The sequence below is a fragment of the Theobroma cacao genome, chromosome 2, assembly GCF_053813885.1.
Source record: "Theobroma cacao isolate CCN51 chromosome 2, ASM5381388v1, whole genome shotgun sequence".
Taxonomy (NCBI): domain Eukaryota; kingdom Viridiplantae; phylum Streptophyta; class Magnoliopsida; order Malvales; family Malvaceae; genus Theobroma; species Theobroma cacao.
Genome location: NC_142640.1, coordinates 46,188,020 through 46,207,277, shown reverse-complemented (window position 1 = coordinate 46,207,277; position 19,258 = coordinate 46,188,020). Strand labels below are relative to the sequence as shown.

The following is a 19,258-nucleotide window of genomic DNA, read 5'->3' as shown; positions in this document are numbered from 1 at the left end:
CTAAAAAAAAAGCATAGGACATAGAGAAAGAAGAGATGGGATCACACGATTTCCGGCATGAACATCCATGCCACCCTAAGCATCTTCTTCTCTTGCATGAGACGCCAAGAAACCAATCAAAGAGGAATTTCTTATTGTTGTTGCACCTTGCAATATTGCCATTTGCCTTTCAAAAAAAAAAATATTACCATTCACGCTGCATGTCTGTCACCACCGTCTATTATTGAAGATAAAGGTCATCGACAACACCCATAACCCATTCACCCTATTTTGGAGACAGGTCTCATTTACTTGTGATGCATGTGGCATTGAGAGGAACTGTGTGCCATATACATGTTCAAAATGTTGGTGCAAATGGAGTTTAGATGGAATTTAAGGAACGGGCAAAATTGACTTCAAGGCGAGCCTTTCAATAAACGCTATCTTTAAAACTTATTTCACCCTTACCACTCGGTATACAAAGAAGAATAATGCGAATAGTCTTAGGAATACAATGAAGCCAATGTCTAACATCATCTTGTACTTTATGAGAGTAGACTGTTAGATACACTCGAGGGTTTACAAAGTTGTTCAGCCTTAGAGCTCACTTTTTGCAACAAATCAATTATAAAGAATTTGGACCTTTTTGTAATTAATAGGAACTTAAGTATTTATATTAATAAAATACAACACTTTTTTTACTCTTGATTTTTTTGCTCTTGTTTTGTTTTTTATTTGATGTGTCAAAATAGTTGACAACAAGCCCTTTATATAGGTTTGCAAGTGTCTCTTCTTCAAGGATACAACCCTTTTATTAAGGTACTATTTTGTTTAAAAAATATTTTTATATTTTGCAAGATACAACCTTTGGATAAAATGTATTGTTTCAATAATTATCTTATGAAAAGATAACTATTCATTCCATAAAACATAATCTTTAAGTTATAATTTGAAATAATAACTTTTCATATTTAAACATTTGAGTTATGGTGTTTTTTTAATTTATCTCATAAACTTTGGATGTCATTGTACCAAGAAACATAACTATTCACATGAAAACTACTTACAATTCAATAGTCATACTATATCACTTTATGTGATATAACTTTTGAGGTAAGATAGTTTTTCATCATGTGACGTAATCTTTAATTTTAAAAATACACCAACACAAAATGCAACCTTCTAGCCCATAAGAAATGCATTTCATTGTACCGCATTATCAAAATCATGTGGCATGAACATCCCATTTTCCATACCTATTTCCTTCAAAGAGATGAATCTAAAAGTTGGGATGAAGTGAATACAAAGCATGGGAATTACTATAGCTCAGATTGTCATTTTATTGTGCATGTGAACTGTGTTACAAAGAGAAAAAATTGGTACCATGAAATAGAGCCAGAAAACAAAGATGAAAAGCTTGGTGATGATGATTCGTCTTTGTTGTCTGATCTATGTATAAAATCTATATAGTACCAATATTATCGAGAGAAATGATGGAGAAGCCACAAAGATCAAACATTTTAGTCAATGACATAACTTAGTTTTAAGTGACAAGATTACAGAGGAAGATAAATATTATGACGGGTGCCCATTATCCATCTTGGACTCATTTTGCTGTTGTTCCCAATGTAACTTTTTTCTTCACAAAATATGTGCTGAATTACCTAGGAAGCAACATGCTTGGCTTCATACATGCCAACAGCCCGTTCTCCTTATTTCAGACTACGTTTTCAGATGTTTCTACTGTGAGTATATGTGTGCAAAGGCTTTGCCTATTATCATGATGATTGTAAGAGACATATATGCCTTCGATGTGTAACTCCTGAGACTCTCACATGTCAAGGACATGAGCATCCTCTTCTCTTTTTATTTCGAATATGAAGGGCAGTGCAATGCTTGTGGCCCAATGATAAAACAAGCATACAAGTGCAAGGGATGCAATTTTGCTTTGGATTGTGAATGACTTGTATTACCGCATAAAGCTCGACACAAATGGTATGAACATCTTTTTACATTTATTTATCAAAAAGTTATTTATGTGACATTTGTTAAAAAAGATAAAATCTTGTCTTTGATTTTATTACTGTGTAATTTATGATCATTCGACTTTTTTTAATGTATTTTCGAAAGGTATTTATTTATCAAATTAAAAAAAATTTATAAAAAATCGGACCATCAACACTCTTTTACTTTTATCGAGAAAATTTATTATCATTCCAAATGTTTTATATGTGGTAATCTTTGTTAATATTTAGTTCTCGAATGTATCGAGTTTAACCTGTAGGTAAAGTTGAAAACTCCCATTTCGCAAGAAAAGGAGAGTACCCCAAATTGTGTAAGGACAGGTCTTTGCTACTCGTAATGCTTGCTACTTATACTACCATGACTTTGCTTCTCAGATTTTAAGTATAAATGTATCCTGATCCTAGCCATCTTCTGTTCGGGTTGGCTTACTTTGATTATTCCGTCTAGAATGCAAAAGTTATCAGAACCGGATTGGATAATGAACCGTTCAAGCGTTCATAGTTCAATCGTTGGATCATTGAGTCAATATCAAGTTGGTATAAATAGAATTATAAATTACGTAAATATTTTGAGTAATTATATATATAAACGAAATTTTATGATGCAAATATTAAAAATATTCATTATTATTGAAAAAAATTACAAAAAAAATTCTAAGCTCACAAACATTATTTTCACTTTTTAGTTTTTGATAATATATTTTCTATTTTTAACTTGATTTATTGAAAAATAATTTTTACCAGTCAAATCGTGAATCAGATTTGAATATGATAGATTTTATGTTTTTTATCTGACTATAAGTAGTATAAATGCAAATTGACTTATGAAATAGTTTAATAGGTAATTTAAATTTTACTTCTATCCTCTAAAATTAAAAAATATACAAGCCTATTTAATCTTAATTAACTGTAACATGATATATGCATTCACTCCCATAATTTATACAACAAATTAACTAATTTTATTAACTCTTCAAAAATTCATATTTTCAATTGAAGCTACTTGTACAAAGCTGATCCTCATCAATCATTATATTTATATTTATATTTATATTACTTATTTGCATGCAAAACTAATCACATTTTCAAATTTCATATTCAATTTTTAGTTTTTACTTGGTTGATATAAAAAAAGTTTGACATAAAATTTATCTTGTATGAATTACTATCTCTTATAAAAAAATATTATTATAACTCTTTTATAATTCAAAAAGATAAATCCTATTATAAATTAATGATTTTAATTAAAATTAATAAAAAATAGTAATTTAAAAAAATTATATGAAAAGATTATTTTTTTCATTAAAAGTTTCACACACACATTCACATGCAAAACTAATATTACATGCCATTAAAAGTCTATTTTAATGATTTTCATCCAAAATAAAGGATTTAATTAAAAATAATAATACTTCAAAAGTTGAAATGTACTTGAAGAATGAAGATCACTTATCTGAGAAATTTGAAATAATACAGAAGGACCTTTCTAATATTGTAGCCACTTGCTTGCCGAAGACATTGCTGAAGCATATGACTCAGGAAATGCATTTCATAGCATCCTAACTCCTAAATAGACCTCGGCACTCAATCATCTATATATATATAAACCTTCACTATCAATCAGGGTAAATAAGAATGTGCTGTTCATCTGTGAATGAATAGATCTCTGAAATGTACGTGTGGGGTAAAAAAAAGGAGAGAAAAGAAGATGTCATATCTCTTATCATTTCCACGCCACTGCATCGATCTCGTCTCTAGCCGATTTGTAAAGTTCGAGCCTTTTGGCAATCTGTGTTCTTCTTTCCATCAGTTGGGGGTCCTCATCCAACATTGCACTAAGTCGTTCCTTCTGCATAAGCACAAGAACTATTTAATACCAAAAACGTATGAACACAAATAGCTACATCTGCCTCCATCTTGTTCTTTTCAAGTTCACCAACGTGATGATTAGACAGAAACTCAAGCAGCAATTGCATGTAGAATGGCTTGAGGTTCAATCTCATTCTACCCAATTTATGACCTCATGAGTTTGTTCTAGAAATCAAGTTATTCTAAACAAGAAGTGCAGTTTTCTAAAAAAAAAATATGGACTGTAATAGAAATTACAAAAGATGAAAATAATTTTACATAAAAGAGAGAGAGAGAGAGAGATTGCTTGAGATCAACAATCAATCTCAAACTTGATACTTGCACCCAAGCACGTAGCTCATTGGTTGGTGCGTGATCCCCCTTCCTCTAATTATAAAAAAAAAAATCTCAAACTTGATACTTCTTAAAAGATGAGTTTGTTTGCTATGCCACATCACAAAAACTCAAAATTAAGAAAAAAAAAAAAGGGAAAAGAACTTCATTGCAATAGCAAACAAAAATGCCTTTTATCACCCAAGGCAATTTACAAAAGAAGAATGAGAATGTTGTTTATCTCTTTCTATTCCCCTAGTTTTTTCTACTTTATCTTTTGGGCACAGGTGAAAGTTCATTGTGCTTGAGCTACACAAAGGGAGATAATACCTATCTCCAACCATAAGTTCATTGTGCTTGAGCTACACAAAGGGAGATAATACCTATCTCCAACCATAAAAACCCCACTCTATCCTTTCCTAAGATTCAAACTTGAGACCTCTAACTAGATATCTCAAGTTCTAACCATTGGCGGGGTCCTTGGGGACAGTCCCCTAAGCTCCCCAAGTTTGTCATAATCAGAAAAGTCATAGCAAGGCTCACGAAGCAGGAATAACACAAACTCAATATTTAATTCTTAGTCAAGTCTCAATAGCAGTGACATTTTTTGTTCTCTTTTATCTTTCTTACCAATGCTATATCTAAGAAAAATGCAGGTTGATTAATGTCTGTGGCATTTTACACCTCATAACTTTCCTTTATTGGATGCACGGTATATGTTGAAAAGGAAGATATTTTAGAACACTGAAAGAGCTAGAGGTATTGAATATTCATCAAGGGCAACAAAAGAATCCTATCTTATCAATAAGAGTAAAGAAATTATCTGTAACGTTCACTATTGATGCTAAAAAGTTAATAAAAAGAGAAGTGGTATTTAATTGTTTCTAGCTACTAACAAGATGCATATAGTTGTGCCTTTCATTATTGATATACAAAATGGAACATAAGCATATCCATCATTAGAGTGTAATTAGTCTATTCTCAACTACTTTTCCTTTCCAATACATTTTGTCGAGGCTAGGGGAGGGGGAAGTTGGGTGTGAAAAGGATTTTAAGAACTGCGAGTAAGACCAACTTCTAAAACTGGGATTTTAGATTTTATGTGTTTTATTGTTTTTCACCATCATATGCAGTTATATTCATAGTTTCAGAAGTCAATTAAAAGATACTAACTACGTGGCCACCAACTCAGCTACATGCATTATTTTCTACTACTCCTTTGTCCCAAAATTTGTCCTCTTTGGAAAACTGAGATGAAGAGCATAATCATATTAATTGTTGTGGCCAGTTCTACCTTTATATAAATGGAGCAACATTTTTGTTTTCTTTTTCCTGAGTTAAGAAAGTTATTAAAGTAAATGGTGTTGATGAAAATTTAGGAATAATAAGCCATTGCCTTTTGATGGTGGAAAAAGTTGTGGGACATCTAAAAATAGAAATGAGGACAATCACTATGGGACAAAGAAAGTATCAGATTTTGGGATATAGAATATGCTTGCACATGCGCTTTCCATTGTCTTAATAATTGCAAAAACCCAAAGAATGGAGAAAAGGGAGAATTCGGATGATGGGGAGAGAAAAATGTGAGAAAGAGATGAATACTCACTCATCCCCAACTCTAATCCACCTCAAATTGAAACAATTTATATATAGGGTATTGATATTTTTGCAGTTCAACCTAGTAGCTGGCTTTATATTTTGTATAGGTTATATAGGATTATATGAATTTAAAAGTTATTATTCATAATTAATATAGAGCATGTGTTAGAAGATAGAGAACTAAGGTAGTTTCTCAAATAAATCATACAAGTATTACCAGTGTTTGACAAGGGATTTATTGTGTTCTCACTTTTGTTTTTCCTTATAACTAGCAATCAACTCTACATCTTATTTCTTAATCAAATAACTTGCGAAATGAATTTCCTCTTTTAAGCTTTTTCTTTTTTCCTTAAGCATTGGTGCATAGAAGAGAAAAAGTGCATCACTAAAAAGTAATATTGTAAACAATTTACCTCTCTCCTCCCTACTTGGGCATAAAAGTTGCTCAGGAGTGACCTCTTGGCTTCTCTGACTTGGCAATATACCACGGCTTTAGGAATAGTATTCTTCAGTGTATCACAAACCATGCTTATATAAGCTTTGACATTTGATCCTGAACCAAGTAACAGGATATATGTTAGTATTTGTTAAGCAATATATTCCTCTAACCATAATGTTGGAACATCCTATATCTCAGAAAGGGAAACTAGCACCACAAAAAAGTAATGAAAATGTTTCAAAGTTAAAGTTAGACATGCACACGGCTGAGTAAGCAATTTCCATGATTTCAAGAGTAACTTGAATTTAAGAATTGATATAAACCAGATTAATTTGGAGAGCTAAAATGTGAATCTTTGAACACCATATATGTCAGTTTGGGCTAAACAAAACCACAAGAGTAGTAACATAATCAACAGATAAAACTTTATATACCAATCCTTCTGAGATAATTATCATTAAAACGGTCATTATTTGGGCCAGATGGGTTTGCATTCTTCTCTGGTTTCTTCTCTGGTTCTGTATGAAGCTTCCGGAAAAAATCAACTGTCAAGTAGCTGGACTCCATCTCCACTAGCCGTATCACTGTTTTACGACTTTCTTCACGAAATCTTTCCAAAGCTTCATTTGCAGCAGTTGCAATGTCATTTTGAAGTGTTGGGAATCGCTTCAATTCCTGCAGTTGCGTTGAAGTTGCATATTATTTACAGTATATTCTATTAGTTGTTAGAATCATCTCATAAGAATATGTTGTGAATATTAAGGTCAACTTCTAGGAACCCACAAAAGCAGCATCGAAAAACAAAACCCATTTCACAGCCTCCTCAACCCACCCATACTAAAGTACACTTTTTCTTTTTCCTTTTTTATAAGAATTTGTTCACTTAAGGAGAAAAACCAGGGAAAAGATTCATAGGACCCATATTTTTTCTTCTCAAAGACATAAATTCACATTACTACTCTTTTTTCTCATGAACTCTAGGAAGCAACACTGAAGATGCTGCACATCCAACAGGTGCAGCTAAACTGTTCTGCATGCATGATTAGTAGTACTGCATTGAATGGAAAATGGAAGTGCTAAGAATACAATGAGCCTTGTTATCAAAGAAGTTATGAAAGTGACCACTTTACAATATTTCATATAGTATGAAAAGAATGAAACGACACTATGGTTATTCCAGATAGCACATGAAATTTCCATTATCAACTAGCAGTTGCCATCCAGCAATTATCATTGTGGACATACTTGCTACTTCAAACACAACAGAACAAAAAGCTTCATACAAACAGATGATTAGATAATTGAAATTAAAAAATTATGAACTTCTCCTCTTAATAAAAGTAAAACTACAGATCCTCCTTCCATTTGATTGAAAAGCAGTGATTGTCACTGTGAAGTTGACTAAATTTATTTTACTTGTTCTGTTAGTTCTCTAGATACTTTTGGCTGGACTCAAGAGAAATATGTCCTAATTAGAAAATTACTTATGTGAGTTCATAACACAAATCAACTGCTCATCTTTATAGAGCAATGCTGAAAGTTCTGAAAGTTCCATAAATACTTGCAGGTTTCGCACAGCTCAAGTTCATCAACATTCTCATTGACTTCAAAAAAGTGACTGAATTTCAACATAATACTATCTAGGCTGGTCTTATTAACACTTTAAAGCATAAGAAATTTCTGGTTAAATATTGGGTTTGCTTTGGTGTTGCTGGCAATAGAGAGACAAATTAGGTGCACAGGGCCAGACACTCAGCTCATCCACTATGATGCTTGGCAATATATGTATCTCTACCTAGTCAAATGCCCTATAGACACACATGTGATGATTCATCAATGTAAAATATTCATTTAGTATGCCTCAGATAAACTGACTACAACAATGCATGAAACGTATATCCCAAGTTGTTATCATATGAATTCAAAGAGATACAAGATCTTTTAAACTCAACTGCTTACACTGACTTCAAGATATGTGACAATTAAAAAGAGGGAAAAAAAAGATAGATGCTAGTGGGACAAGTTCAACACTTTCACAATGGCAGCACAAGTTAATTACATACCAAAACTTGAAATACTGCAGAAAATTGGTACATAATCAACATACAAGGAACATGAGTAATTTCTCAACTTTTTCTTTTGTTCAAAAATTTCTCTTACGTTAGTGTTAAGTATCTCATGACCACAGTTGTCTTCAGCTAATAACTACTTACCTCTGTTTCAGCAATTGACTTCCTCACAAGTTCTTTCAATACAAAGTGCACCTGAAGATCAAAGCATACAACATTCAATAGTCAGAACCAAAGCAAGACAGAAATTTCATTTTTCTGCAACCTTATCAGGCATAAGATAAAATAAACAGAAATTGCAATTAAAAAGTAACAAGCTATTAATTGAAAGACACGCCCAAATGACCTTGTGTGAGAACTAGACTTATGAGAAGGAGACACAAATCTTCCACAAATAGCCTACACCAGAATCATCACCTCTCTTTCTCTCTCTGTATTTAAGAGTTCTTGTAAATCTTCCTGGTGGTCTACATGACAAACCCACACCATATAGTCTATATGCGATAGCCAAAGAAGTACACATCAAGTTTGATCACTCCTTTCTCGATGCTATACCATTTTTCAAATAGAAAAGACCAGATAACAAATGCCTACGAATCAAAAACCTCAAACGTTTAAGAAACTTTTACTATAATCCAACTTCATGGAAAGGATGCTAAAGCAAATGCCTTCTCAGTCTAAGAGGTCTGTTTTTCTTTTTTAGGAAATTTTCTGACAGATATAGCTTTTCTTTTTCTATTTTTAATCGTAATAATATATTCAAGTTGTAGTTTCCTCTGCCAATCTATTCATTAGAAGGAAAACAAGAATAGCAAGATATATCCTTGCAATATCTCTCAGTAACTAGATATATCATTGAAGTGTCTCTTGCACCTTGCATATATGTAGAAACACCTATAACTGAATTTTTGGAGAGTCTGATGGACAAATCAGTCCCAAATGCTAGCCATGTACCCCTCTGAAGGAATCATTTGACTACTTATACGAGAATTATATGTAATGACAGAAAGACCCAACGGATTACACAACAAATACAGTAAATAAACAAATGATCTTGATGTGAGAAGGAAACGATTGTAAAACTTTTATCCCACACTTAAGCTAGTTAATGCTACTCCCTTTTCCCAAGAAGACTTGATATTATGACATAACAAACTCCCATTTAAGTTCAATTCTTCCTGATTGCCTCTTCATTTGATTATGCAATAAAAATGCTGCTCCTTGTTATAAGTATGAGCTTAACCTGAAACCAACTATGACAAAGAATCAACTACTGGTGGTGCTACTATCATTGTTATTGAGCGAAAGATTGGTCTATAATTTTTGCATTCCTATGTCTGGTGAATCATAAACCATACAATAGTTAAAGGCAAGATGATATTTTAATATAAGAACAAAAGATATCATAGATAACCACCCCCCTTCCCCCCAAAAAAAAAAATAAAAAAGGAATAATACCACCCACATATAAATGAGAAAACAACAGTAAAGAGATAAAGAACATTCACAAAGTCAAATTTTACCATATTATGCATTTTTTAAGAAATCAAGAAGAAAACAAAAAAATTTAGTTGCCAAGGCACATCTTGATTTGCAGCCACATCTCTCTCTCAAATATGTAGTAAGTCCAAATACCCCCCTCCGCAGGTTTATCCTTAAAAGGACCGAAAAGAAAAAGGACTGAAAATAACTTCTATAATTGAGCACATTAAACACATATCAACCTGCGTATGTGGGTGTGTGTATTTCCAGTAAAAGGAATAACTAGTTGCCCTTATCATAACCACAAAATTGAAAGTTAACCAAGCTACTGCACAAGTAAGAACATTACAGCATCCACAGAGGCTTCAGCTGGCCCTTTGAAATAGCTGATAGAGCCATCAATGAGCCTTCTGTATCCTTGTTCTGGAGCAATCAAATGTGGCTGATAGCCATCAGCCTCTGTGACAACTTTTTGGACATTTTTTAATGAAAGGTGACGATCAAAGGGGAGCTTCTTCAAAGCAGCTGGCAACTGGTTGTCAAAAACTCCATATATACGATCACCACCAGGTCGCCTGAAGGAGCAACTTAGTGTTTAACTAAATAGAATTTTAGGGGAGAAAACTAAAATTATACTACAGCAATGGCATAGTTAACCACATTCATAGCAAACATACTTTAGAACAATAGGCAAATAATGTCTAACTCTTATAGTAGTTTCTAGAAAGTATACTAATTTAATTTGACTGTGTCTAGCAGATTTCCATATAAAAGCCAACCGGACAACACAGACTGGTGCTTGGGTCAACAACCATATTGGAAAGACTTTCTAATTCTTAAGACAAGCATAGCCAAATAGTCACTGAAGCTTTATAAAATTGAATAATATATTTCCTTTACTTGCAAGTCTTGCAATCACAAGACACTTCTCATTATGTGAATGTACTATGGAGGAATTAGGTCTCGAAACTTAAGTGAGTGTAATTAGTAAGTAGAAATTTTAAGTATGAATATGAGTGCATAAGCTGGCAAAATAAATAAATCCAAATAGAACCAGTATAGAAGTTTCATTGCCGAGATACTAGAAAAGCTGAAAAAGATAATGCACTTTACCCTCCATCCAGGTGCTCCTTGAAGATACGATCAAATGCACGACAAAGTTCTAAAATCATGTACAACTGGGCCTGTACATACATTTAATATAATTATAATGGACTAGACTGTGGAAGTATCCCATTCACAACTAAGCAAACCGGTATCTGAAAAGTCTAAATTGTTACCCCTCCATCCGCTGCAATAGGCCTGCCAATGCGGTCCAACTCTGCATTAAGCTCATCAATGGTCTTATTTATCAAAGCAATGATGCTGGGTATACGCTGCCTGATAACAAGCTCTAAATGCTGAAACAGAAAAAAAAAAAAATAGATGAGGACTCGTACAGGGACATGTCCCAAGCTTGTGTGGGTTATTTATATTAAAATTAACTAAAGCAACCAACAAAAAAAGATGAAAAAGACCTTAGACAATAGTTTTGCAAGATACTCTGATCCCATTTTACTCGCCAAGTGTCCATAATCAGGGCTTGTTTCGAAATATTCACGCTCTTTTCGACGAGCAACAATCATATCAACATTCTTGTTGATGTCAGCTTGGGAACGATTCACAATTCCAACCCAAGGATGTTGTAGCCTATACGCCCTTCCTTCGAGAACCTGAAAGATGTATATGGGGTAAGTATAATGTTTATTTGTTAAGGATTTAAGATCTATATCGAAATCTTTGTAACTGATGTGACATCTTACAATCTAATGCACCAATGCCGCACAAGAAACAAATATATACCACATACGAAAAGAAAAAAAAAAACCCTTAAAGAAATCACTTCAAAAAGAACATGATAGGCAATAAGCAGATGTGACACAATGCACCTATGTGGCATTGGCATGCAAAATTTCATGTCAGGATAATTTTGCCTAAAACTGATATCTACATATAACATTTTCAGCTTATATTATGCAAGCATTCTATGAACAAGCAACTGATGAACCAAATATGATTGAATCCATACATCCGCAGCATTTGTTCCCTTATCCATCAGATCAAGTTTCGTTAGCACACCAAAAGTTCTTTCACCTGAATACACCAAATAATATAAAAATGTTAATCTCCTTGCTCATCAGACAAAATTTTTATTGCGTAGCAACATTTTAGAAGACAAAAGTCTACAAGCATAAAGCTCATTTTTAAAATACCTGTTGGATCTACTTCTCTTGCAAGTTTTATGGCATCTGAAGTGGCAATATCTTGATTTGCAGGAGAAATTGCCAATATGATGCAGTTAGGCTACAAAATTTGAGAATTTCAAGGGCAAACTGAGTAAGAAACATAACAATGGTACAAGATATTAGGGCCAAAAGAAATTTAGATGAAAAACAGCTATGGTATATAGATTAAATTCAAAACTGATTCACAGGCAATGAAGTTTTTAACCTAGTAAGTAGCTAACAAAGAAGTAAACTAGATGGAAAGTGAAAAATGAATCCAGGCCTGCAGCTAAACTAGAACCTTGATTTCCCATTCCCCACACTTCCTCTTAAAAGCCTTAGATGAAGCTCATGACACTTTAGAGATGTAGCAGAAAACTTAAGGGGAATAGAGATGAGATTGATGAAAAATCAAAGATATTTGTCGGAATGGACAGATTCTGTACTCATACCAGTAAAGAATTAGGAAATTCAATTCCAATTATCATCATTCTTCCACCAAGTGCATAGGAGAAACCAATTATATATACTTCAAGGACTTCATACATTGATTTGACTAGTACCTTAACTAAATAATTAACACATCACCTGTAACAAGACCACAATTTGAAAATATAATTGTACACTCAACTTGAAGTGAAATTGCAACTTTTTCGTTTATTCTAATCTGATCTTTCTTAGGTAAATAATACATAACTGGAAACCAGTTTTCTATGACAGTTTTGGCCTAAATGGTAGGGTGACCTTGAGATCATCATTGCAAGTACACCTTGTGATCCAAGGAAAGTAAGGCAGCACCAGATGTGAGCATATCAATGGCACAATTGAGAGCTCAATTTCTGCAATTTGTATAGACACAATTAAATGAATGGTTTAAAGAGATATCTGGCCTCATCAAACAACAATTAGCGCTGGTTAATCTGTTGGAGGGGACAATGTCCCCACTTCAGAAGGAAGGAAGGGAAGGGAAGGCAGGGGCAAGGCCTCAAGTTGAAACTATAAATCACATATTAGGGTCTCACTACACCGTCTTCCACCAAACAAGGAAGAAAAGAAATGAAAAACCAAATCAAAGACAATCAACTAAAAAATGTTATTTCCTTTTTTATGGCGCGGCAGTTCCACCAACAGAAGCTAAAAAAGAAGCTACAAGATGAAAACTTGAATCAATCAAATTCACCACACAACTCTAAATCCATTCTTCTAATAAACAAAGAAAACCCCATGTTGCATCAAATAGATCTGCTCCACCTGATGTACTATTTTCTCATGACATGGTAAAAGTTGTGAACCACCAGGTATGAATGCATAGGCTTAACTCACTGCAATAACCACATTATGAAAAAGACACTAAAGAATAAATTTTGCATGAATCATCCCCTTCAAAAACCCTGGTTAGGAAAGATAACCATTACGCATTAATCATTCTGCATCTCTAACTTCTGGGTCTTGCATTAAATCCCTCACTAGCCATAAGGAAACTGACCAAGAAATGCCTACCCCTCTGAAAGCATCCCAGAAATGAAATGAAGCAAATTTGTTCCCATCGTCTCATTATGAGCTTTCAAAACATATGACCTTGACAATGGCAATAAAATTTCTCAACACTCAGGATTCAAGGATTACTAGCGTGAAAAGATTATTCACTATGACTAGCAAATTGCAATTAATGAGTCAAACCTATACAATGCTCCATAACCACATGTAACCAATCTAAGATTTTATGTTCATTCTGAAGCTCCTCTTTTTCACTACCTTTTACAAGTTCCAAAACCTTCTTTATATTCAATGGTGCTACCTAAGTGTTTTCTTGGGGAAAAAGTTGGATATCTAAGGGTTTGAGCAAAGCAAACTTTTGGTTGGGGCAATATTTTCATGAAACAATGCTAGCTAATGAAACTTGAGATGTTGTATCCTTCTAAAGCATTATTCTGAATCAAAATATACACTTAAAAACATTTTCTTAAAATATTGAGTAATCAATAAGGTTAATTTGTTTTCAAACTTTTAACTCAAGGGGCCTCTTCCTTTTTTAATCTAGAGATGCCTGCAAAGATAAGGTTCCAAAAATATTTAAACAAAGTCTTAAAATAGGAGAAACCACAATAACCGTAAGATAGCACTTTGACTCGAAATGCTCCTAAGAATTTTTGCCAACTGGTGTTATTCTCCATCATAAGTGTCTGGTTTAATGGCTTTATGTTCAGGTTGAGCCTTTTCACCTCTTAACAATGGGTCTCAGGTTGGATGCTTAGCATGCTGTCAAAGCACAAGGTTGCTTGTTGCCTAGCTTGTTATGTTATTTGTTCTTTATTGTTAGTTTTCCAGCAACTTTTTGCCCAATGGTTAGCCCACTTATTTTAGCTGTTAGTATCAAGCCCAAATGTGAGGGAAAGTGTTAGTTGTACCACATTCATTAGGTTCAAGGTTTCTTGTAGCCTTTATATTCAGGTTGTGCCTCCCAACCTGTTGCTGATTAGTTTTAGCTTTGGAGCTTAATATGGTATCAGAGCCCAAGCCTTTTTTTTTTTTTTTTGTTTATTGACCAAATTTGTTGTCCATGTGATAGGCCCATCTGTTTCAATTGTTAGAATCGGTCCTATACATGTGGGAAGTGTTAAGTGGCATTATCCTACATTAATGAACCATCTACCTGTTGTCAATTTGTTTTATGTAGGATGATTAGCAAGCATGCTATCATCTTAACCTCAATTTTGAAGAACTAGCCTTGGTTGGCACCAAGTCAAGAAAATTTGAAGGCACTTCACAAAAATTAAACTTTTAAAACAAATTGAATTACTATTTTAAGGATTGAGGCAAACTTGTGATTGTAAAGACTCAAGCTTAGTAAGTAAATGGCTCCTATTATCCACAGATAGACTTAAATAAGGAAAATTTGTGGAGCGAAAACATTGTAATCCAAGAATATCAGACATAGAAACAACCATATTTTCTATAAGGATGATTTATTTAGCAAAGTGGCTATTTATGATGCATGAACAGAAGATTGACTGATATTGGATTAGATAGTGGCATGAGAATGTTTATTTTTAAAGACTTTCATGATTGCACTGTGGAAGACATACATATAATGCTGAACCATTAAATTAACGAGAATTTATAATTAAACATTGTATATGAAATGCAGAAGCCTAGTCCAGTCTAATAATCATCTATTGTATCATTGTGCATTAGTTCCTGATTAACACATATTCAGTTCTTTCAATCTATCCAGTATTACTGGAGAGAAGTAATTCAATTACCATCCATTTTTTCATTGTAGGGTGGACTCAATCATCTTTTCCTCTCAAAATGGGCCACAGTGACTAATTGTTTCCTAAATTTACGTTCTATTTTACTTGTTCATTGCAAGAATACCTTATGTCTGAGTCATATACATTTAGTATTAAACAGCATTTATCACCCATTAAGAGTTCAGAAAGTCAAGTAATCTTACCTTTTCAACATAAGAACGAACCATATTTTCAATATCTTCAACTATACTATCTGGCTGTCCTTCTGCAAAAGCCATAGTTACACCATTCACGATTAAGGATTCTGTGTTGTGTGCTTAAAAGGCAGATAAAATTTAAATTGCTTTAGGTTGTTTGAGAAAAAACAATTGTTATTACCTACAGCAACCTTTGTCAACCCAGGAAGATCTATAAGTGTTAAGTTGACAACTGCCAAATAAAACCAAACATGTTAGTCATACAAAATTGAATCAATAAACACCCTAAAAGCTTAACCAAATAGATGTATTGAATGTGAAAAGGAAATGACTACTTTACCACAAGCAAAATTGAGGAAACAAGAATTAGGTATTAAAGTAACAACAACACTCCATTAAAAACCAAGCATAATGCACCGATAGACACTGTCACATCATACATGCAGTAGAGCCACATATGAGTTTTAGGCTGAGAGAGTATCCCCACAGACCCCATTACCCAATATCCCTTGAAGAAATTCCTGCTGGAAGCATGTCTACACGAAATCTAAAGCAATGCACTTTTATGCTGTTAACAGGTAATGCTTCCCATGATGAGGTCCAACAGAGTATATAATTAAGCTACAATTGCTAAAGAGAGTGATATTTATGAATGTAAAGTCATGATTCAGACACGCATTTCTATTCTGTACACCATATCTATATCAAGGGGGTAAAAAGTCAAATGGTATTTGGCATTTAATCCTTGAAAACTTGGCGTTCCAAAGGAACAAAAAAATATTCTTCAATTTCTTTTCAAACAAGTAAGGTTCAGTATTTGAGCATGATATGTGAGCTCTTTCAAAATGTGGTTAGTTTTCCATTATTTTGACTTTCCTCAAATAAAAAATTTGTCTGTGCAATATTTAGAAGAGAGAGAGAGCTGTCATTATACAAACAGGATGGGGAGAGTAAAATCATAATTCCGCAAATGTGCTCCATCTCATGTACAATTGAGAAAAGAAATATTTCCCCATGTTTTGTTTTGCCATGACTAAATTTTCTGTGTTGGTAATGTAACAGTACTATATCAAGAGCATAATTTAGTGTAATGATCTACTAGAATCAACTCTATAGCAAGCTAGAAATACCAGGAACTGCAGGTGATGAAACACCAATGAGACAATTACTAATCCTTGATTGTTAACATTGGTCATATAAATACAGAAGCTGACATGTGTCACTATATTATTATGGTGAGAAGATACATATCAAAAGAGTGTTCACAAGCTTAATATTAGCAAAAGCGTCTGAGGAGTATCTGAAAAGGACAAATAATATCCAAATAAAATCTTTCATGATCATTTGTTCTTGTATCTTTTACTATTGTTGTTCAATGAATAACTTGCATTTAGTGTATAATCAAGAGGGTGGTGTAAGTGCAGACCATGTGGAGAATATATGCTCAAGTGAATGGGAATATTAGAGATTTGCTTTGTCTTCCCAGTTATTCGATCTGTTTCATCTGCAATCTCCTTACGGACAGCAGCTGCAAAAATAGCATTTTCATTATTTGTTAGTAATATAGTCATCTGAATTTCAATACATAAGAACATAAAAAGTAAATGATTAGTGATTAGTGAAAAGAAAATAACAAAAAATGGAGCAGCAGTCATATTGCAAAGTAAACAATGATTATATGGAGAAGAAAACATAAGGAACTGGAAAGGACAATGTCAGATAGGGAGATGAAAGAAAACAATTTCACCCAACAAGGAAATCGTTCAAATTTATTCCAATGCAAGCTGAATTTACCATTAGATAGGTACTTGTATGTTGTTGAACATGTTTAATAAGTGCATCAGTATTGGGATGACAATCAATCTCTGACTTAATACCCAAAATAAAGTAGAAAGTGAGGCATCCATTTATGGGTTGTAGTGAACGGTAGCTACCATGAGTAAGGTGCTTTGTGTATCTCATAAGTTAATTTTACCAAGCCAACACTTATGGTTTGCAACAATCTAATCTAAAGGAGCCAAATCATGATGGCTTAAACTAGTAAAGTTTATAGAAGATTCCAAATTAATGTCACTCCTTCATAGTTACAACTGCGGAGCTTCTTACTTAACGGCATAGAATTGTTTCTCCAGCTTTACTGGAAAATTTTTTTTATAAATTATACATCAAACATTGAAAAGCAATGATATTTTTTTTCTTTTTATCAAAAAGCCAGATAAAACAATGTGTGTGTACTTACGTAGGCAAGCACTTCTCTGACTTTAAAAAGGGATGGAAAAAGAAGCTAGCTATCTATATACCATAATATAATATTTGACATATATCACTACATCTGTAGATAAGTCCAGAAGAACATAAACCTCATCCTCAACCTATATCCTACAAATCACAGGCAAGAACTCTGCCTCAACATAAAACAAATCTTAAGCACTATTGTATCAAAGAAGTCGTATTATTTCAGATGGAGCAATACGAACTCTTCATAAAACTTGTATTTATCAAGCTATCCAGTCTCAGCTAGTACCTATAACCTATCCTATTCCCAAAAAAAGGATATTTTCGTGTATGAATTACCAAAAACAACAACATAGATGCCAGAAAAGAAATAAAAAATTTTGAGAAACTAGTAGATAACAAAGTCAAAAATTTAAATGACCGCACATCATAATGGGCATACCAAAATCAGTGAATCTCTTCTTTGGTGCATGAAGAAACTCTGCATATTCACCCCCTGATTCTGTCTTATGAAGTTGCAACACCAATGGCCTCCGTGTAACAATACCTTATAGTGCAAGAAAAACATAAAAAGAAAGAAGAAAAACAAAACTAGAATTTGAAAGGAACATGTTCTTTATATATATATATACATACACGCGCGCAGATATGTAGGTGTGAATGTCATTCTTAATCATAATTACATGATGGTGATAACTTAATTAGAATAGAGATCGCGACGGATCACATCCACTTTAGTCGTGATCCATGACAGTTCTCAAATGATTTATTAGCTAGATAAATAACATTTAATAATAATTTGTTTCTTATTTGTTTTTCTTTTATTAATCTTTTAAGGAGCAAGATCTAACACTTAAGTGTTCTATTCTGCTATTATTCATTCTGTTATTAACATTCCAGTATAACAAATGAAATTTTACCGGATCCACGAGGTAAGAAGTCCCTCCCTACAACGCTCTCCAGAACCGAAGATTTCCCGGAGCTCTAATTTCCACCAAAAGGAAAAAAAAAAAGTGTAAATAAAAACAATGTGAAAGATTAAAACTAGTAAAGAAATGGATTGAATGTGAAATTGACCTGGCCACCAACAACAGCAACAGAAGGGAGAGCTTCCCAGAGCGACAATCCTTCGCCGCCATGATCTCCAAGGACGGTGCAGGCTCTTTGGATTTTGTTTATTAGCCCAATCAAGCTCTCCATTGTCGCCATCTTTTAACCAAATGCAGGATTTCGGATCGGACAAGACAATGCCGGATCGGAAATCGGCAGTTCGGATTTCGGATCAGAAAATTATTGGAAATGGAAGTTTGTTGCACAGGGAGAGAGAGAGAGAGAGAGAGAGAGAGAAAATAAACGGAAAAACGGTTGACAAAAGTGATGTTTTGCATGGAGTACTTATATGTACAATTTTTTAAGTTAAAAAATTGATTTTTTTTATTTTTGAAATGTAAAAAATTTATTTTTTATTTTTAAAATGTAAAAAATTGATTTTTTTTATTTTTGAAATGTAAAAAATTTATTTTTTTAATTTATAT

The 19,258-nt window shown here is 33.4% G+C and overlaps 1 protein-coding gene across 1 annotated transcript; it reads right to left on the bottom strand.

The window, feature by feature from the left end:
• Positions 1-3,429: 3,429 nt before the first annotated feature.
• On the bottom strand, positions 3,430-19,075 carry DL1C (DYNAMIN-like 1C). Its single transcript, XM_018116327.2, has 16 exons — positions 18,801-19,075; positions 18,644-18,707; positions 18,166-18,270; positions 16,915-17,016; positions 15,670-15,720; positions 15,495-15,556; positions 12,026-12,116; positions 11,842-11,906; positions 11,291-11,485; positions 11,054-11,173; positions 10,887-10,957; positions 10,123-10,348; positions 8,436-8,486; positions 6,657-6,897; positions 6,197-6,336; positions 3,430-3,852 (listed from the first exon to the last, which is right to left on the bottom strand). Exons 1-16 carry the CDS (start codon positions 18,930-18,932, stop codon positions 3,727-3,729), a joined length of 1,842 nt encoding a protein of 613 aa, XP_017971816.1. The 5' UTR covers positions 18,933-19,075; the 3' UTR covers positions 3,430-3,726.
• Between the last annotated feature and the right edge of the window lie 183 nt (positions 19,076-19,258).